We start from the raw sequence: 22309 nt of genomic DNA on the forward strand, positions 1-22309 counted from the left end.
CAGTGTCGCCCCCGCACCGGACCGGGACCGGCAACGGGATCGCAACCCTCAGTGCTGCCCCTGCGCCTCGCCCAGCCAGTGAGCAGGAACCCGTCTGTATGTGGGATCCGAACCCTCGGCGGGAGCGCCTCCGCGCTTCCCAAGTGGCGCATTAGCGCAGTGCGCCACCGGGCCGGCCCAATTGGCTTATCTTTTGTTATACAAATATGATTATGAAGCATGGCTGTTATTGATTGGTTGACTTTCTGAAGTGGATCACTCATACATAGCTATCATTAATAGACCAGGATGAGTTTAAAGCCAGTTCTGATGATTACTTGTTACTATGGTCCTTTCTTGAATTTGGAGTACAGACAACATTTTTGTCTTATGTAAAACATTTACATGGTTCCAAAATCAAAACTATGTCACAGGTAGTCACAGAAGTCTGGCTTCATCCTTATCCGCTCCATCCTCTTTTCCTTTCTAATGAATAAAGGTTGGTAAACAACAGGCTGCAGGCCAAATTTGGCCAAGTACAAGTACTTTTTATTTTGTAAATAAAATTTTTTTGGAACATAGCCCCACTCATTCGTTTGCATATTATCTATGGCTTCTTTTGTGCTCCACAGGCAAAGTTGAGTAGAATGCATGAGTTGAATAGAATATATGGCCTGCAAAGCCTAAATAGCCCTTTACTAAAAAAATATGCTGAACTGTGCTGCTATGGAGAATAATTTCCATCACTTTTTAGCTTATACTCCCTTTTTTCTTTTCCTTTCTTTTTTTTAATAATAAAAGCAAGGGGCTGGCCGATTAGCCCAGTTGGTTAGTGTGTGATGCTGCTAACACCAAAGTCCAGAGTTTGATCCTTGTACCAGCCAGCCACCAAAAATAAATAAATAAAAAGAAAAGCCAATATTTACATATACTCAACATATACCTCCCTTTTACACAAAAGGTAGCATACTGTAAACCCTTTGCTGCATCTTGCTTTTTTTCACTGAACAATATATCCTGAAAATGACTCTATCAATGTATCTCTTGTTCCTGGACTAGGTTACAGTTTTCATCTCCTTTAGGCCATATTTTTCTGCTGTATCTTCATTTTCTACAGGTATGCTATTCATTTTATATCTTTTTTTTTTTTTTTTGGGGGGGGGGCAGCTGGTGGGTACAGGGATTGAATCCCAGACCTTGGTGTTGTCAGTACCATGCTCTAACTTAACTGAGCTTAACTGGCCAGCCCATTTTACAATTATCCTCTTTTTCTTACAATGTGATTGTATCAGGATTGATCAATAGCCTGTTTTTGTGTTTGTTTATTTCCTATGCATTTTAAGTGCATTTTGTAATATTAAAATATTGTTAGCTCTAATGATGTTAAGATCTAAGTTACAACCTATTAAACTATATGCTGTTGTAAATTAGTTATCATGTCTTTTTCTTCAGCAGTATGTTGTACTCAAAATAGTGGTCAGTCTGGGTCAAGTGCCATTGACACCCTATAGTCTAGCAATCTCAGTTAATGTAAATAATTTCTGTTTTTTGATATTTTTATAAAGTCTAGCTATCTCATTTGGCATCTGTAATGGAAAGATATTTGCTTTTTTTATATGCATTAAACAGTTTTTGGAAAGCTTGTGGATTTTTTCCCCCTCTTTTCCAAGACAGCAACCTAATTAATATATAGGATTAGTAGTGCTTCTTGGAGCTGGAATGTTATTTCTGTTAATTAGTTAGCCCTTATATGTTGCTGCTATTTCTTTTGTTTTAGGTTAAATGGAAACCATCCTTGGGAGCTGGAATCCTGTGTAGCTAGCTGTTCACCATATCAGTGTATTGCAATGAGTGGGGGAGGAGAGCAGCCGGATATCCTGAGTGTTGGAATCCTGGTCAAAGAAAGATGGAAAGTGGTAAGTATACATCTCAGAGGGAGAGAGAGAGAGAGAGAGGAGAGAGAGAGAGAGAGAGAGGGTACATGTGAGGAAGGAAATTTTTGGTATCCTGATAAAATAGCATTTCAATTAGGAAATGTATTAGTCTGTTTTTATGGCTTATAACAAAGCACACTGAACTGGGTGATTTATAAAGAAAATGAAATTTATTGCTTACAGTTTCTGAGGCTGAGAAGACCAAAGCCCATCTGGTGGTGGTGACAGTGACCCAGGGGTCCCTCATTGCAAGACGGTGGGAGCAGAGAGAGCAAAAGGCAGACTCTCTTCTTTTGAAGCCCTCAGAACCACGCCCCTGACCACCATCTTTAATCCATTCACTACTGCACAGTCCTACAATTAAATCACTTATTCAAGGCTCCATCTTTCAATTACCATAATAGGATATCTCACCCTCTTAACAGTTACAGTGGGGCCTAAGTTTCTAACACATAAAACTTGGGGGACACAATTCAAGCTTCAGGGAGTTTTGGGGTGACATAATTCAATCCACTACAGGAAATAATACATTCATTTCTTATATGCCTAAAGCAGTTATTTTCTGATATTTTCTTATGATTGTTTATGCCCTAATTCCTTCTCTTGTTTCATATAGTAATAAATTATCCTAAGTTTCAATACCTAATATTGAGTAAGGTAAATAAATGTACTTAGGGAAAGAACAAATACAAAAAATATAATGTTTGAAAGTACAGTGAACTACTCGTTCTTTATTTTTTAACTTTTTATTAAGGAAAATTGTACGTGTACATAAAAATAGATGGATATAATGAACCTCCATGTACTCATGACCCAGCTTAAACAGTCAACAATTATGGTTAATCTTATTTCATCTCTTTCATATCACTCCCATAATATCTTGAAGTGATCTTTAACCTTAGCATTTCTTCTGTACATACTTCGTTGTCTGTCTCTAAAAGGTAAAGATTTCTTTTTAAAAAATGTAATCATAATATTATCACACCTAAAAAAGTAGTAATTTCTTGATATCATTTAATATTCTTTCAATTTCCACATTTCTCTGGTTGTTTTGTAAATTTTTAACAGTTTGAATCAATATCCAAATATGGTCTGGATGTTGCAGTTGTTTGACATCACTTATGTTTCTTTTAATTTCTAGATTTCTCTTCATCAATATTTTTTTCTTTATAATTTATTTACTGAAGAAATTAGGTGATTTGTTGGTAGAACTTCTCATGGTTTAAATTTTGCTGATTGCTTTAATGTGGTGTTAACATTCTTCCCTGTCTTATGTATTTCATGTAAATTGGTAGTTATAGCTAGAGGCTTGCTTAGATCTGTGTTCAAGTTTGTTTTTTGAAGTGGGGGCTTTTTTTTTTTTTCCATAAATGATATTGTGAGCTTTCACTAGGAGGCATATAATGTATTATTTTCCATTTTTTTTTGTGGTGTTAGCAGCTATTGATGATCATTGCCTAGGTCTATTAATTCGTTAGGGATTGCAAATTGGTGATGTTGTATCATTCTTTCATTTATTAGTTGAAATATATTTATAAAAAGAAATTACCTGTCATCAACTATTTGATTGTCCTGAGATACAGTTTAATTAGGAAAGCAAGATAAATGCTTGCTTGTTTTTTTTAATTTACCAGTTTTTAAAATAATGAATTGGTTTCCTAGCATCCTCCAAAAGTGATCAATGAGATTTGTTTTTTAATATTATTAAGAATTCATGGATATAAACATATTTGATACGTTTTAGTTCATTGTAGTTATTGGCCTTATAGATGTTCAAATTGTCTACTTTGACTAAGGGGAGACATCCTTCAGGTTGTCTCCTGAGTTCTTTTGACGTGATCCTAATAATCTTTTAATGGCTGATACTAAATGATCCCAACAGTTGGTAATCTTTTACATAAGTCAGACACCAGTGCTGCTTTGGTGGGAGCATTATACTAAGTACTATGATAAGGGTTGGCCGTTCTCCAGTAGACATATCCAAAGGTGACAGATAAACCTCTGCCTGGCGTGGTTCTCCTTTCCTAATAATTAGTGTTAATGTATTTATGGAACTTATCCCCAAATTTGGGAAGCATAGTGGCTTTTTTTTTTTTTTTTTTTTGACGGCTGGCCAGTGAGGGAATTCAAACCCTTGACATTGGTGTTATCAACACCGCACTTAATAGTGGCATTTTTAGTAAGAAATCACAGGCTCAGTGTTAAGGATGGTGTTTTAGTTATCTATTATGTAACAAACCATCAAAATTTAGAGGCTTAATACATCATTTTATTTTGCTCACAATTTTGTGGATTAGGAATTTGAGAAGAATTCACCTGGGTGATTTGTCTCTTAGCCATGTGGCACTTGCAGGATTGGTTGGTTTGGAGAATCCACTTCCAAATGGCTTCTTCACTTATTTGTCTTATACCTTAGGGCACTTTAGCTCTCCCTACCACCTCCAACACTGGTGGCTGATTTTCTAGGGCATCTCCATATGGTTATGGCTTCTCAGGATGGCCACACATTTTCCATGGTGGCTGGCTTTGAAGAGAAAAGAAATGGAAGATACTAGAGCTGTCCTCAGAACTGTCATAGTGTGACTTTGCCATGTTCTGTTGGTTAAAGCGGTCACAAGATTCACCCAGATTTAAACAAAAGAGAAAGTGGACTCTAGGGCCAGCCCGGTGGCGCACTCGGTAGAGTGCGGCGCTTGGGAGTGCGGCGGTGCTCCCGCCGAGGGTTCGGTTCCCATATAGAGACCGGTCCGCTCACTGGTTGAGCGCGGTGCGGGCGCGACACCGAGGATTGCGATCCCGTTACCGGTCACGAAAAAAGACAAAAAAAAGAGGAAAAAAAGAAAAAAGAAAGTGGACTCTACCTCTTGATGGGGTAGTAGCAAGGTCATATTTCCTTCTTCAGTGTGGCGGGTTTTCTTCACATTAAAGAGGAGCAAGGATGGGTGATATTGTTGTAGCCATTTCTGTTTTTGTTTTTTTTTAATTTTTATTGAATCAAAATTGGTTATACAAATTTTTGGGGTTCAACATTGAGATATGTTGATCAAATCAATATTACTAGCATATGTATTGTTATAAATCGTAATTATTCTTTAGGCCCCTTGTCCAGTTTCTCCCCCCCTCCCCATTACCCTACATTTATTTCTTCTCTCTTTCTGAAAGAATAATGGTTACTCTGTTGATTTGTTGCCTAGATGATCTGTCCAATGCTGAGAGGTGTGATCAGGTCCCCCAGTATTATAATAGAGCAGATGCTTCTTCTGTCACTCTGAAATGGGCTTTGTGGAGAGAGACGTCCTCTTCTTTTCTATCTCTGCTGGTGATTCTCCTTGTGTCAATGCACTCCAGTGGCTAGCAGACCATCTGTGTGGTGGTTGTGGCATCTAGCTGCTTTCGTGGCAGCCATGGTTATAGTGGTGGCTGTGGTGGGCCACCCACATGGAAGTGATGTTTTTGGCATCCTCCTTTGTGCTGGCAATGTGCCTGGTTGTGGGGAGTGTCTGGTCCCCGGATCCATACCTTGGATCCCTGGGTGGGCCCTGAGGTGCTGGTGGTGTGCCTGGTTGTGGGCGGGGGGCTGTTCCAATCCCCTTTTCCATGACTCAGGTCCCCAGGTGGGCCCAAGGCCCTGGCGCAGTGTGCCTGGTTGTGGGAGGGGGTCTGGTCCCTGGCTCCATGCCTTGGATCCCCCAGGGTTGTGGCCATCTTTGGAAAGTACAATCTGCCACAGGTCTTACCTCTATTCTTTCTCAATTTGTGTAGCCCTATCATACTAAACTGCCTCTGACTTTTTCCCTCATAAGCATTGGTAATGTCTTAGGTCTTTGTTAAGCCAATAAAAAACTTAATGCTCTACTAATGTTCAAATGGCATTACAGGAATAAACTAAGGAGCAAAAACATTCACTTCAGCCTATATTTTTTGTTCTGTCATTTAGTAAGTTTTTTGTGAGGTAAAACATGAAGCCACTTCTCATTAGTCCATAATTAGAAGGATATCCCTTTGGTACTATTGATGAATTTTTAAAGTTACACTAGGCTGTGTGTTAATGGACAAAATATAAAGAATCGTAAGGACCAATCAGGCCCAAAAAAGAGTAACTTATTTAACTGAATATTTCTGGAACTTTTTTTTTTAAAAGATGACTGGTAAGGGGATCTTAACCCTTGACTTGGTGCTGTCAGCACCACGTTCACCCAGTGAGCCAACCGGCCATCCCTATGTGGGATCCGAACCCGTGGCCTTAGTGTTATCAGCACCGCACTCTCCCGAGTGAGCCACAGGGCCGGCCCTGGAACTTTTTTTTAAATCCCAAACTCTTCCTTTACTTCCTCATAGTATTCCCTTTTTATCACCAAACGAAAATAAAGAAGGATTATGGCTCATATACACAAAGCAATAAATAGTTCTTAAGCAATAATTATATAGTTAGCACTTTGCCAAATGCTACGGGGGACACAAAGAAATAGAACAAGTCACTCATTCTTTGAAGAAGCTAAGTTTCTCTGTAGTGGGGTAGGATATTGACTGGAAAGTTAAGCAGCATAAGAGTTAAAAAGCTGTATAATACAAGTGATATCTGAGGTATTGCCTAGTAAGATGATTAATTGAATGATTAAACAAATAATTATCATAGAAATTCAGAGGATAAAGAAATTAGCCTAGATGTGGTAATCAGTGAAGATCCAGTAGAGAAAGAAATAGAACATAAGCTAGGCCTCTTGGATGGTTAGGATTTAGGACCCTGTAGGCCTGTGATGATTTGCTACGTTATATCACATCCTAGATGTTTGATAATATGTTAAGGAGAGGAAGACCTAGTTTCAGGAAAAAAGAAGAGAGCTAATTTCTTGATGTAACTAGCTTGAAGTATATCACCCACCCACACTCACCCCAGTTTTTCAGAGCCCTACAGGTCCAGTTGTCACTAGCCCTTCAAAATTTGCTTATAATACCCAAAGATCCTGATGTTCTTCAGTTAAGCTAGCATGTTTTATGAGGAAGAATATTAAATGTTTGATGAAAGTGCTTAAATTGATTAGAGTTTACTGTTATTTGAACATATAGTTGTATAATGAACTTGAGATAGTTTAGAACAGGAGCTGTCTGCCTGCTCTGTGACCTGTTAATTGCCTCAGAGAGGAGGGTAAATTCTCTTTGGCTCCACTCTCCTTTCCACATCCTCTCAGATTGGTTCCAAATAGAATTTCAATTGGCATAAGGATTTCATGGTTGAAAAAGACTGCCAGCAAAGGCTGCCTTAGAATTAAAACAACAAATCTGGTTATTGAATGGCATTTGTGGAAAGTGATTCTTTCAGATATTGTATTTTTTGTGACATTTTTGATGCTGGCTGTAGACTAAGTTTTAAAATTGTTTGTTGCTGAAATAATTTCATTACTTTTTGTGGACAAACCTGCTGGAAAAAGTTTTAATGTTATTTCCAGGCATTTGTTTTCTTCTTGGCATAGACAGTTAATTTAACAATATTGAAATATTTCATCATAAAATAAAGATAGTAAAATTATATTTTATTTTCTAAATATAAGAGAAGAATTGCTTTCCAATTAGAATCTTCTGGTAATTTTGAGTGTGTGTGTTCTTATTTTCTGTGCAGTTGAGAAAGATTGGGGGTGGAGGCTTTGGAGAAATTTACGATGCCTTGGACATGGTCACCAGGGAAAATGTGGCACTGAAGGTGGAATCAGCTCAACAACCAAAACAAGTTCTGAAAATGGAGTTTGCTGTTTTGAAAAAACTACAAGGTAAGCTGCTTTGTATGATATGTAGTATACAATTTGTATGGTAATAATTATTGTTATCTTTCTGAACCTTGATTAACTGCTAGCTGAATAGTCTGGTGTCAGCTAGGTATAAATATGCTGAGCATTTTTTCTCTTGGAAATTTTGTCACTAGATAGTAGAGATAGAAATGTGTGATTGCTTAAAATAATTTGACCTTGGAATTTCTTTTCATGGTAAAGATGAGAGGAAGCGAATTAGCAGAAATATTCCACTGCTTTAGAAAGTGTTGCCAAAGTCTGCTGTAGTAAATTTCCCTTGTTTTTTTCTTTAAGGATTTTACTTTTTAATTGAAATGTATTGTACATATTTATGGGATATAGAGTTATATTTTAATACATGTATATAATGTGTAATGGTTAAATCAGGGTAGTTAGCATATTCATCATCACAAAAAATTTATCATTTCTTTGTGATGAGAACATTTGAGCTGAACTAGATAGGAAAAATAGTTCTAGTGGTATACAGTAGTCCTAGCCATCTATAATTAACAACAATTTATTGTATGTTCTCAAATGGCTAGAAGAGAAGACTCAAATGCCTTTTTTTTAAACAACCAATGTTAAACATGCTTTAATCACATTAAGGAGTCTGCCTTCAAATCACCCTGAAGGATATGTTAAAAATAACAGTATTTGTTTTGTGTTGATTGTCATTAACTTCAGTTTCACAGAATAACCTCTTTCTGGTTCTGTTGTCATTTTTGAGGTCCATTTTACTCTTGGGTCCCTATATTTTTACTATAAGGACATCATTTTTTTTCTGCCATCAATCCAGTGTTGTAAAACACTAGATTTGTGTTCATCTTTGTGTTCTTAGTTTAATGACATACTCTGATATTACTGATATTTTAATGTTTGATCTGAAACAAAATTAAATAGGCATGATCATTGCCCTTTGCCCTAAGCTTTCCAATTTCTCAAGTTTCTTTACCAGTTGGCTCAGTTGATTAGATCACGATGCTAATAAAATTATAGAACTGTTTAATAGTCATTTATAGCTCAAACTTAGCTTTCCCACAACATGGTAAATCAAGAAGTCAGTGGATAGATCAACATCCATTGTCACTACTAAAAAAATAAATAATCGGAGAAGGAAGAATGGAGAAAAAGATGGCTCTCTCTTTATCTCATCTTTCCTCCCTTCTCTCTATTTCTCTTGAGTTGTTCTTGATTCAGTGATGTAGAGACCACAAACAGGTGCATTTGGAGCTACCTCTTCCTGGGTTGCACAGATCTCAGGATATCTGTTCTACTCTCAGCCAAGCCCATAATGGGTATGTTAGTATCAGCCTGGCCTGGACAGTGCCACTTCACCTGTCTTTCTCCTACTAGGCCCTGCGGAGATGCTTCTGGGTGAGGCAGGATACAGCTCTGCAGTTTCTTCAGGAGGTTCTCCATCCTGTTTTGGCCATGGTTTACTCAGGATTCTATGTTATAAAGCTTGAAGATCAGTTTACTACCTTTTATGAATGACTTGAAGACCCTTGGGTGCTAGCTCTCTCCTTTCCTTTTGTCTGTTAACTTTTCATATTATTATCTAAAATGTTTTTCCTACCTGCTTGTAACCATATGGCATGCTATTTCTCAGAACGCTTTATTTTCCAAAAATAAATAGGTTTTTAATACTCTGGTTTATATTTCAATGAGAAAGCCCTTGACTCTGTCTCTTCTTTTGGCTTCTTAACTTATGCCTGCTGCATATTATACCTTACAACTACAACTTCTTTTTGTTGAGGGTGCTTTGAAATCCAGACTCTTTTGAGAACATTTTTATGGGGCTGAGCTGCTCTTGCCTTACTGTTGGCATAATGACTTCTTACTGTATGACACCAATGAAAAGGCCTAGTGTTTAAGGAAAAGGTATATAACCAAATGTCAAACCTTTATAGGCTTGGTTGTTTTTAAGCTGGTGTTCAAGTTTTAATAGCTGATGTAAGGATTTGGTTCTTTACAAGATAAAAAGATATTTTATTATGAATTTAGCCTGAACCCGAGTATTGCTCCTTTTAATAAATTAATCCCCCTTCTCAAAATTGACATAATTCCCTTTCTGAGATTCCCTCAGTTCTCTTTTGTGCAGTCTTTCCTGTACTTAACACACCTAGATTTCCTCAGCTCATGCAAAACTCTCATTACTAGTATGTTCCTTTCTCATTGGCCCTAAAGTGTGAAGGCCTTAGCATTTTACCCCATATTTTCTTCTTCTTTTTTTTTTTTTTGGCGAACCCTTGACCTTGGTTTTATAACAACACCATGCTCTAACTATATATTTTCTTCTGAGTGCCCTTCACCACACTACATCATATTACTCTCTTTTCAAAGCTCTCTGAAATATTCTGGGTGCAATCTGTAATTCTCTATTGAATCAAGCTGGACTCTTCAATTTTACTTAGTTTTTACAAATGTATTTGAATGTTTTAGTCACTTGTAAACTAAACCATCTATTATTGAGGCTTATTAGGCAGTACTTCTACATCAGTTATTATTCTCTAAATTGTCCCTAATAAGTAGAGCCATAAAACTTATTAAGCGTTTCTTTTTGGTTATCATTGTTTAGAGATACATCTCTGTATAACCATTTATTTGTGTCTCTTTCTTCTCTCCATTAGTGACTATCTTCATCCTTTGTTTTTCAGTTTATTTGATTTGAAAATGTGCAAAGGGGATAATTACCTCCATAGGCTGTTAGATTGTTTTTTCTCTCTTCTCTCCCACCTTAAATGCTTTATAGTAATAGCCTGCCTGTCTTCACTTCTCCATCTCATAATCTCTTGTACTGTATCTCAACAAACCACTCTACTTCTTTTTTCTTTTTAGTAAATATTGTTTTATTTGCAGTGCTGTTGTAAGAGGAGTAGTAAGTCTCCTGGCACATGTCTAGAATCCTGAAGTGAGATAGGAAGATCTTCAATTTGCTTTTTCCCCTAATTTTAAGAGGCCTTGTTTTTTAGAGCAGTTTTAGGTTCACAGCAAAATTGAGAGGAAGATACAGAGGAATATCACCTGCCCTCACATGTGCATAGCTTCCTTCATTATCAACATCCCCCACCAGAGTGGTACATTTGTTGATTGTTGGATGTACACTGACACATCATTATCACCCAAAATCCATGGGTTACAATATGGTCCACTCTTGTTGTTGTACATTCTGTGGGTTTGACAAATATACAATGACATGTATCTACCATGTAATGTCTTTGTATGGTTTTGGTCTTAGGATAACGCTGATATCATAGAATGAGTTAAGGAGTATTTCCTCTGCTTCTGTCTTCTGGAAGAAATTGTAGAGAACTGGTATAATTTCTTCCTTAAATGTTTGTAGAATTCATCAAGTGAAGCCATCTGTACCTGTGCTTTCTGTTTGAGGAGGTTATTAATTATTGATTTAATTTCTTTAATAGATAAGACATTCATATTGTCCATTTCTTTTTGTTTGAGTTTTGGCAGATTGTGGCCTTCAAGGAATTGGTCTGTTTCATCTAGGTTATTCAATTTGTGGGCACAGAGTTGTTAATAGTATTCCTTTATTATCCTTTTAAGGTCCCTGGGATACGTAGTGACCCTCTTTCATTTCTGGTATTAGTTATTTGTGCGCTCCTTCTTTTTTCCTTAGTTAGCCTGGCTAGAGGCTTATCAATTTTACTAATATTTTCAAAGAACCAGCTTTGGTTTCACTGATTTTTTTTTCTGTTGATTTTCAATATTTCATTGATTTCTGCTCTCATTTTTATCATTTCTTTTCTGCTTTGGATTTAATTTGCTCATTTTTTAATTTTCTAAGGTGGAAACTTAGATTACTGATTTTAGATATTTTTCTTTCCTAATATATGCATTCAATACTATAAATTCCTCTTCAAGCACTGTTTTCATTGCATCCACAAATTTTGATAAGTTCTGTTTTTATTTTCATGTAGTACAAAATACTTTAAATTTTCTCGAGATTTCTTCTTTGATCCATGTGTTGTTTTATCTTCAAGTATTTGGGGATTTTCCAGTTATCTTTCTAGTTTAATTCCATTGTGGTCTAAGAGCAGACATTATATGATTTCTGTTCTTTTAAATTTGTTATTATGTTTTATGGCTCAGAATGTGGTCTATCTTGGTGAATAATCTGAGCTTGAGAAGAATGTGTTTTCTGCTGTTGTTGTGTGAAATAGTTTATAGATGTCAATTATATTCAATTAGTTGATGGTGTTGTGGAGTTCACCTCTGTCTTTACTGATGTTCTGCCTACTGGATCTGTTCATTTTTGATAGAGGGGTGTTGAAGTCTTTAGCTGTAATAGTACATTCATCTGCTTCTACTTGCAGTTTTATCACTTTTTGCCTCGTGTAATTTGAAGCTCTGTTGTTAGAAGCATATACATTTCTAGGTGTTTTTAGGTGCATACTATATGGCTTTTTTGGAGAATTGACCCCTTTATTATTATGTAATGCCTTTCTTTATTCCTAATAATTTTCCTTGCCCTGAAGTCTGCTCTGTCTGAAATTAATGTGGCGATTTCTCCTTTCTTTTGAGTTTTAGGTACATAATTCTCCACCCATTTACTTTATATTTAAAGTGGGTTCCTTATAGACACCATATAGTTGGGTGTTGTTTTTTAATCCACTCTGTTCAATCTTTTTTATTTGGTGCATTTAGACCACTGATGTTCAAAATGATTGTTGGTATAGTTACATTAACATCTCCCATATTTGTACTGTTACTGTTTTCTGTTTGTTGCCTTGTTGTTTGTTTCCATTTTTGTCATCTACTCTTTTTCTACCTTTTTTAGTTTTAATTGGGCATTTTACATGATTCCATCTTCTCTCTATTCTTAGCATATAGCTATCTTTTTTTATTACTTTTTTTAGTGATTGCTTTAGATTTTACAATATACATTTATAACTAATCCAAGTCCACTTTCAAGTAATTCTATGCCACTTCGCAGGTAGTATGAGTACTTTATAATAAGAAAATAATCCTAATTCCCCCTCCTGACCCTTGTATCATTGCTGTCATTCATTTCACTTATACAAAAACATATATAAGCATACATACAAACACTCACACACATACATAAGCATACATAATTGAATACCTTGTCACTATTATTATTATTATTATTATTATTTATTTTATTTTTTTTTAAGATGACCGGTAAGGGGATCTTAACCCTTGACTTGGTGTTGTCAGCACCACACTCACCCAGTGAGCAAACCGGCCATCCCTATATGGGATCCGAACCTGTGGCCTTGTGTTATGAGCAACGCACTCTCCCGAGTGAGCCACAGGCCGGCCCCACTATTATTATTTTAAAGAAATGATATCTGTTAGTGTAATTAAGAAGAAAAATAAAAAATTTTTTTTGACTTTGACTTTTTCCTTCTTCAGTGCAGATCTGAGTTTCTTTTTTTTTTTTTCCTTTTTGTCTTTTTTCGTGTCCAGCAACGGACCGCAACCCTCAGTGTCGCGCCCGTACCGGACCGGGACCGGCAACGGGATTGCAACCCTCGGTGCTGTGCCTGCCCCTCGCTCAGCCAGTGAGTGGGAACCGGTCTGTTTGTGGGATCCGAACCCTCAGCGGGAGCGCTGCCGCGCTTCCAATCGGCGCACTGTAGCAGTGCGCCACCGGGCCGGCCCCAGATCTGAGTTTCTGACCTATATTATTTTTCTTCTCTCTAAAGAACTTCCAACATTTCTTGCAAGACAAGTCTACTGGCAACAATTTACCTCAGTTTTTGTCTGTCTGAGAAAGTCTTTGTTTTTCCTTCATTTCTGATGGATAATTTTACAGGCTACAGAGTTCTAGATTGTGGGGTGTTTTCTCTCAACACGTTAAATATTTCATTCTACTCTCCTTGCTTGCAAGTTTTCTCGGGAGAAGTCAGATTCAATTCTTGTCTTTGTTCCTCTATAAGTAAGGTATATTTTTCCTCTGTCTTCTTTCAGATTTTTTTTTCTTTATCTTTGATTTTTTTGTAGTTTGAAAACAATATGCATAGGTATAGGTTTTTTGGTACTTATCCTGCTTGGCATTCTCTGAGCTTCCTAGATCTGTGGTTTGGTGTCTGACATTAATTTGGGAAACTTCTCAGTCATTATTGATTCAAATATTTCATCTGTCCCTTTCTCTCTCTCTTTTCCTTCTGGTATTCCCATTATGTGTAAATTATATCTTTTGTGGTTGTCCCACAGTCCTTGGATATTATCTTCTTTTCTTTTCTTTTTTTTCTTTTCATTCTTTGTTTTATTTTCTGTTTTGAAGGTTGCTATTGATAGATATCCTCAAGCTCAGAGACATTTTTTTCTTCAAGTGTGTCTGTCTACTGATAAGCCCTTGGAAGGCATGCATCATTTCTGTTACAGTGTTATTGATCTCTAGCATTTCTTTTTAGTTCTTTCCTAGAATTTCCATGTCTCTGTTTACATTGCCTATCTCTTTTTGCATTCTGTCTACTTTATCCTTTGGATCCCTTAGCATATTAATCAATGTTGTTTTAAATTCCTGCTCTGATAATTCCAATATTCCTGCCATGTCTGGTTCTGATGTTTTCTCTGTCACTGCATATTGTGGTTTTTTTTTTTTTTTTTGTCCTTTTTGAGACCGGCCACACCGCGCTTAGCCAGTGAGTGCTACGAGCGCACCGGTCATCCCTATATGGGATCCGAACCCGCGGTGGGAGCGCTGCTGAGCTCCCAGCGCCGCACTCTCTGGAGTGCGCCACAGGCTCGGCCCCCATATTGTGTATTTTGCCTTTGAGTATGCTTTGTACTTTCTTGATAGCTAGATATAATGTATCGCATAAAAGGAACTGCTGTAAATCAACCTTTAGTAATGTGGCAAGGTGTGGGGAGACAGGAAGCTTTCTATAGTTCCATGATTAGGTCTCAGTATTTTAGTGAGCCTATGCCTCTGGACTGTGAACTTCCTAAGTGCTTCTCAGTTCTCTACCTATACCCCCTTCCCCACCCGTTAGGTGGTAAAGGATGGCTAGGGTGGACTGGAGCTGGGTATTTCCCTTCCTCCAGGTCAGTTTGACTCCAATAAACTCCAGCGGGAGTTTAGAGGAACAGAGTGCTCTGGCATATTTCAAAATGGTTCCTTTTCTCTCCCCCCACTGGAAGTGTGAGGGAATTTTTCTCTATTTACTATGAGGACCTGCTTGAACCTAGAGGTAAAACTCATAAAACACAGGAGACCCCTATGACTGGGTGCCCATGGAGTTTTAACTCTCAGGCTGTGTATACCTAGCCCTCAGCAATTCATCAATTACAATTCAGGTTTCCCTACCCTGGCACTGGTTCCCATGGAGGCTTCTGTGCTGGTATGTCATGATTCTCTGTATCTGCCTGTCTATCTTTCCAATTTTGGGGGCAGCAGTTTGCCCTGTCTCCTCACTTCTCTTCTAAGAAGAGTTGTTGATTTTTCCATTTGTTCAGCTTTTTACTTGTCAGTATAGAGTGACATCTTCAAAGCTCCTCACATGTGGAACTGCAAACCAGAAGTCCTTTCCTCTTAGGTTTTTAAATATAAAATAAAATGTATATGAAATTTTCAAATATACACAAAGATAGGATTATATAATGAACATTGAATTATATAGGAACAATGAAAATAGAGATAATTATATAATGAACATTCATGTATCCAAAACTCAACCTCAGGAAGTATCAGCATTTGGCCAATCTTGTTGCATCTATATCCTATTCCTTTAACATTTTTTCCCACCTTGCTGAAGTATTTTAAAAGAAATTCTAGACATTATATCATCTGTAAATACTTTAGTATGTATCTCTAACAGATAAGGACTTTTTTTTTTTCAAATGAAAATATTCTTTATTATATCAAAATTTGGCTGACACTACTTTGTGAGAGCTTAGTTGATGATTAATGATTTTGTGAATCCATTAAATTACATTTATTGGAGCATAGAAAGTTTTAGCCACTTATCCATCATTCACACACACAAAAAGAATGGTATTAGAACACATTAGAGGTAACTTATGTTAAACATTAGGAAAACTTGGAGGATCCATATTGTGGAAAAAGTGAAATAATAGGCTCAGGCAACCAGTTTTAAGAATGGAATGGAGAACCTTATTGGAGAGGAAGCCCATGTTCCCAGTTTTTCTTTTTTTAATTAATGGTCTTTACTTTTTAGAACTGTTTTATGTTAACACAAGAATTGAGCAGAAAGTACAGTGTTCTTGCTCTGCCGTCCAGTTTCCCTTATTATTAACATCTCGCATTATTGGAATACATTTGTTAAAATTGATAAGCCAATACTGATAAATTTTTATTAACTGAAGTCCACAGTTAACACAGTTTTTCCCTTGAAATATAATTAGTATAGGAAGGGCAGAATACAGGCTTTTTTTCTTCTCTTTTATTTATCAATCTTTAGAATAATGAGTATTTATTATTCTAAAGATTGATAAATACTCCCTTATGTAATCAGTGAGTTGTTTTTTGTTTGTTTTGATTATCACCATGAACTCTTGAATTTTTATATATTTTATTTTAAAGCATTTTAGCCATTATCTTTTTGATGCTCAAATTTCACATTTTTGGCTAGTGGAAGCCCTTTCAAGTTGTCTTCTGTTTCCTTGTCATGTAACTCTAGCATTTTCTGATGACTTTTTGTTTTCTCATATAGCAAAGTATTTTAGGTTTTTCTTAAATTTTCCATTTGCCATAGTTAGAATCAGGAGCCCTGTTTCCTTGTATTAGGAAATAATTGAGAGACCATAATATGGCTAGTGGGACACTATTTGCTATTGGGCTGTCATACTTTTCTCAAAAGGTGTTAATAAGTACTATTATTTGTTTTTTTTTTATTCGTATGTGCACTTTTTAATTTGTTTTTTTATTTTAAAAATAAATTTGTATTCTCTTTTAAATTACAAGCTTCTTAAAGGGCAGGGATTATGTGTATTTAAACTTATTTATATTATGCTCAGTGGTAAAATGATAGCACAAAGTAGCTTCATATTTAGTGATAGCATGCATTTGTAAATGTATGTGAGAGGATAGGATAAGAGAGCTTTTCTATTTCTAGTTGTTATTTTCTTCATAAACTTCATTGTTGATTTTTTTCTAAGTAAGTAAAAGAAATATTGAGGTTCTGGAAGTATTTGTTAGAAAGTACATAAATAGAAGTTGATAAAAATCACCTTTAGATGACTAGAGCTTAGAGTCTCAAAATCATAATAGATAGAGATTCAACTCTTCATTGTAATGGATCTTCCAGAAAATAATTTATATTTGGTTTAAGAACTCTAGTTTCTTTCTTTCTTTTTTTTGTTTTTTGGTGGCCGAACCCTTGACCTTAGTGTTTAACACTGCACTCTAACCGACTGAGCTAACCAGCCAGCCCCTAAGAGTTTGAATTTTTAATCTTTTCATGTAGGTGGGTCTAATGTTTTGGAAATTCATTATATTGCAAAATTACTTTTTTTTTTTTGAAAATGGAAGTCAAGTTTTATTCAGGAAGAGCAGTGACCTGAGTAGAGATGTTAGGTTAAGACATTTGTCTGGTAAAAGTGAAGGAGAATTATCACACAAAAGCCATCTCAAAGACTCAGATTTAGTGAGGGATATTTAAAGAGAGGATTGAGGGAATGGAATGTAGGAAATGAAAAGCAGGTGGGAGGAAGACATGAGCTGTGCTGACCCCCCACCCCATGCAAGAAACCTGGTGCTTGGTTTCGTCAAGTCTCTGTCCAGCCTCCGTTCTCCTCCTCGACACTATCCTAGGGTCCTGCAGGATCTTGATTTGGCTTGGGGTAGGATCAACACAGCTTTGCTGATGTCTTCCTCAGCATTTCAGGGTCTGGATAGTATAAATCTGGTGGCAAATTTGCAGCTCCAGGCTAACTGATAACTTTACATTTATGTAAATAATGTCATCTTGCCCCTTAACCAGGGTTCAAAATAGCAAGTACTTTGGCCAATAGGACATCAGTAAATGTGTTGCAAACATAGGTTTAAAAATTCCTTGCTGCTGGGGCTTGCGTTCTTGGACACAGTCATATTTGGATGAAACCTTGGACTATCCTTCATGGACACAGAATTTAGCCACAGAATCTGAGGAACAGCGTGAGGACAGTGGTAGCGCAGGCACAAAATTACTTTTATTTATACTTAGTATATCTTTACATCAAAAGAAGTCTTAGGATCTTTAAAAGTTTATATGTTGTTTACTTACTTCCAATCGATATATAAATATATACATAAGAGTAAGAAAACATTTTTTGTAAAAAATACTCTGTGCATATCATTTTTCACTAATTCTTAAGTGTGTTCCCTTCATAATATGTTCAATTTAACGAAGTTTGTTGTATTTATAAATCACTAGTTAAGTCAATGAGTGACTAGAAAGTTGTCCAGCCTTTCTGTCCTGTTATAGCTCCCTTACTTCATTCTGTGAATAATTAGCATCATCTCTTGTACTCTGTCAAAGCACCAACTTGAGGAAAACTGAGATTTTTCTGTTTATATATTCCCTTGGATAAGAAGATAATTAATTAAAGGATTATTTAATTAAGGATTATTTAATTATTTAAAATTTTTCTCCTTTACATCCTCTAAAAGCAAGTAAAGATTCTGTTAATACCAAGAAATAATAGAGTAAATGCCATTGTTTGATAACTGAATAATTTTATTTTCAATAGACATACTTGGGAATTAATTTGTCTTGACCCATATAATTGCAGGGAAAAGTTACCTTTTTTTTTAATAGCCCATAAGGAGGAAGTGATTTTGTTTGATTTTGGGGGGACTTTTTTTTAACCCTGAAATATTGGTCCTGGATTTTATTTTTGCCTTGTAGGCTGCAGAGCAGAAGCTGAGAGCTGGTAAGAAGGGTTACTACTACAGGAGAGCAACTATAAATGTTCTGCCTTCCTTGCTTGAAGTCTGCAGCTACTGCTGTAAAGTGTGAATACTCCCTTTCCCCAGAATATGAGAAATATGTAATTTCTGGATTAGACCTCTGGTCTATCCAGTATAGAAGACCTTCTATGAAAGTTACTTCAAAGGGACTTTTTATGGGAGAGCATAGCCTCACTCTGAAAGGTTAGGGATACACCCTTAATCCTCAGTATATCCTTTAACTTTGTGTAAACCTATAAGCTGCTCTTTTGTTTGTTTCAACCTGTGCATTTTTCCCCCTGAGGTAATGTTTGCATTGTCCCATCAAAGGGTGCTAGGAGGTCTCTGAGAACTTTATCTGTTCATTTGTTCATTTTAACATTTTCTTGTTTGGGAGTTTTAACATTATCTGCAGGCTTTGGGATTTGTTTGTTTCTTACTCTGGTTATAGAAAAGTGACATGTAGAGAATAGAATAGTCTGGATTATTTTAAGGAGCAGAGATTCATTTCTTTGCAATGGAATATAGTGTATATATATGTGTCTCTGCATACACATACACACGCAGATTTATATATGCTCTTTATGCACAAAGAAAGATTGGAATCATATGTAACTCAGGAAGCCCTTGAGAGTATTGGAATTAGATGGGTCAGGGAAGGAGAGGATCTTTTATTTTTTCCTTTATACCTTTTGATGTTTAATAAACTTAAAATAATGCAAACATATCTCTTTCATAGAAAAAATAGACTATATGGTTAATTATAAATATCTTCAACATCCACTGTTACTCTTTCTCTTGTCTTTAAATTTCTGTGTGCTTGAAAATAGTGCAGTGTAATGTATCTAAAAGCTCTTTTGTGTCATGAACTTACTTTTGTAAACAGTAATATCTTATTTGTAGGGAGATCAATAGCAGTGTTTGAGTACTAACTATGTGATAGAACAGTGCTACTGAATGTTAGGCTCATTCATACTTTATCTTGCTTTAATATTATATATATCTAATATGTAGGTCATACATAAGGCCTCCCTCCATTTTTTTTTTTTACAAGCTTTTTTAGGAATGTAAATGTTCACAGTAAAAATTTCTAAATCAAGGGCCAGCCCGGTGGTGCACTGGAGAGTGTGCCACTTGGGAGCGCGGCGGCGCTCCCGCCAAGGGTTCGGATCCCATGTGGAGACCAGTTCCCGCTCATTGGCTGAGTGCGGTGCGGGCGCAACACCGAGGGTTGCAATCCTGTTGCTGGTCCCTGGTGCGGGCGCGACACCGAGGGTTGTGATCCCGTTACCGGTCAGTAAAAAAGACAGAAAGGAAAAAAAAAATTTCTAAATCAAGTACAACAGAAGAATAAAGTGAAAAGTAAGTTTTTTTATCTCTCAGCCCCTCACTTTCCTTCTCTAGAGTTAACCACTGTAACTGGTTTCTTGTGTTTTTTTCCAGAAATGTTTTACATGTGTTATAATCATATTTATAGGTCTATTATACATATGTACACATAAACACATATGAAATAATATATATGAAATATATAATCATATATATGATTATATTTGTGTGTGTATATATAAAGTCTCCCTCCCTTACACCCCTCATCAACATATAGAAACTGTATTAGTCCATTTCTGTTGCTTATAAACTGGGTAGTTTATGAGAAAACAAAGTTGATTTCTTACAGTTTGGAAGGCTGGGAAGTCCAAAGTCCAGGGAACACATCTGGCGAGGACCTTATTCTTGGGGGTGACTCTCCACAGCAAGGTATCACATGGTGAATAGTTGAGCAAGAGAGAACTAACCTCACTTGCTCTCCTTTTAAAGCCATTAGAACTACACCTTACCACCTATTAAACCATCAATGGATTAATCCATTCATGGTGGTAACAATTCTCCTAGTCTGATTACCTCTTAAGGGCCCCCCACATAATAGGGGTCTTTCAATTACCATAATAGGATTTCCCCACTCTTAACACGGTTACAATGGGGGTCAAGCCTCAGTAAGTTTTAGGGTGACATTCAATCCATAGTAGAAGCATACTATATATACTGTTTTGCGTCTTGGTGTGACCCCTTAGAATCAGTCAGTAAGACTCATTTTTTGTCCACCTTAAAGTTCTGCAGCAGGAGTGAACCTTCAGGCATACCTATCAGATGTGTCACTACCCAATCCTTGCTAAAAGAATTCAGGGCCTTCCCTTTTTCAGGTGAAGGCCGGACACCTTAAAGTAGCATATAAGACCCTGAAATGACCCGTGCCTGCATCTCCTGCCTCTTCCCTTGAAACTGTTGGGCTTACACTCAGAGTGCTGGTCATCCTGAACTGTTTTCAGTTTCTTAAAGTTTATAGCCTCTCACCTGCAAACTGCTTCCTCTGATAACTCCTGTTTTTTTCTTTTTTCTTTTTTTTTTGTGGGGGAGGTGGGGCATGGCTGGCTGTTATGGGATCCGAACCTGTTACAAGGCTGTGCTCTAACCAACTGAGAACCAGCCAGCCCTTTTTTTTCCTTTAAAAAAATTTTATTTAGTCCTAATATTTATAAAAATCCATAAGTAAAACAAGATTCAGATAAATAAAGCAAAGTATAATTAAGAATTCCACTTTTTCATAAACACTAATGTCCAAAAGTATATATGCTTAAAAAAAAGTGATCCTACTAGCTTGCTTTTTCTCTTTTCCTCAATAAGATTATTACAGGATTTATTTATTTTTAAATTTCTTAAAATCAAATTTTACAAGTAATTTAAATAATCAGTTCTACAAAGTTTGTTATGAAAAAAAGTAGTCCAGGTTCTGGTTCCAGATAAGATGGAGTAAGCACACTTCGCCCTGTCTTTCCCACTGAATGCAGCTGTAAAACCTGGACAGAATGCTTGGAGTGGCTATTTGAGGACTCTGAAAAGTAAATAGTAGGAGGCAGATTGGGAAAGAAGACCAGAATGCAAAGTACCACTGAACTGGCGGTGAGTTTACCATTTTTTTTTTCTTCCAGTATGCCCCAGCCTGAACTTAATGTAGCCTGAAACTTGGAAGTGAGCATTAATACAGACAAAAAAGGGACCAGGAGAAGTCCGACTCAAGGAACAGGAAAGGGGTCCCCTCATGCTCAGAGAAAGTATGGTTATCCCACATCTTTCTCTTTTTTTTTTTCTTCTTTTTTTTCCCTTCATTCTTTTACACTCAGGCCTCAAGCAGTCCTTGGCAATGGCTGCTCTGGCCTCAGTGGGGGCAGGCAGGAGCCTAAAACTCAGAGGGAAGGGACCCTTTCTCCCATTTGGAGGAGCTTTGGGGCAAATCCCCATTGCTTTCCTTCTCCTTCTTGCCTTCTGTTTGGTCCTGATGTGGGTATAGTCATGGGAAGTATATTGCAGAATGGAGTAAATAAAGCTCTAGCTTCCTGCTGGAAGGCTGGAAAAGGGGAGGCCCAGGGAACTGAAAGATTGAAGAAGAGGGAGGAGCTTGGGAAACTGACCGCTTAAAAGTTGCTCGTCAGGCTGGCTGGTTAGCTGAATTGGTTAGAGTACAGCCTTATAACAGTAAGGTCACAGGTTTGGATCCCTGTAATTGCCAGCCTCCAATAAAAAAATAAAATAAAGTTGCTTATTGACTCCTGAGCTGACTTCCAAGCTGTTTGCATGGGTCTGATCCTAAACAGCCTATATAGATTTTGAGAATTGAAATATGAGATAGACCACTGCCCATATCCCAGACTGGACACTGTATGGGGCACTTATGGAATGCA

General features: G+C 36.9%; 1 protein-coding gene across 1 annotated transcript in view; it reads left to right on the forward strand.

The window, feature by feature from the left end:
* Window positions 1–21490, forward strand: part of LOC103591544 (tau-tubulin kinase 2-like) — a 48605-nt gene extending 27115 nt beyond the window's left edge. The window contains exons 2-4 of the mRNA XM_008574026.1: window positions 1757–1895; window positions 7531–7678; window positions 21419–21490. Of these exons, the coding sequence (XP_008572248.1) occupies window positions 1827–1895; window positions 7531–7678; window positions 21419–21477 (276 nt within the window). The 5' untranslated portion in view covers window positions 1757–1826 and the 3' untranslated portion in view covers window positions 21478–21490. The remainder of the gene's footprint in view (window positions 1–1756; window positions 1896–7530; window positions 7679–21418) is intronic.
* The last annotated feature ends 819 nt before the right edge of the window (window positions 21491–22309 follow it).

The sequence above is a fragment of the Galeopterus variegatus genome, unplaced genomic scaffold (genome assembly GCF_000696425.1).
Source record: "Galeopterus variegatus unplaced genomic scaffold, G_variegatus-3.0.2 Scaffold984, whole genome shotgun sequence".
NCBI lineage: Eukaryota > Metazoa > Chordata > Mammalia > Dermoptera > Cynocephalidae > Galeopterus > Galeopterus variegatus.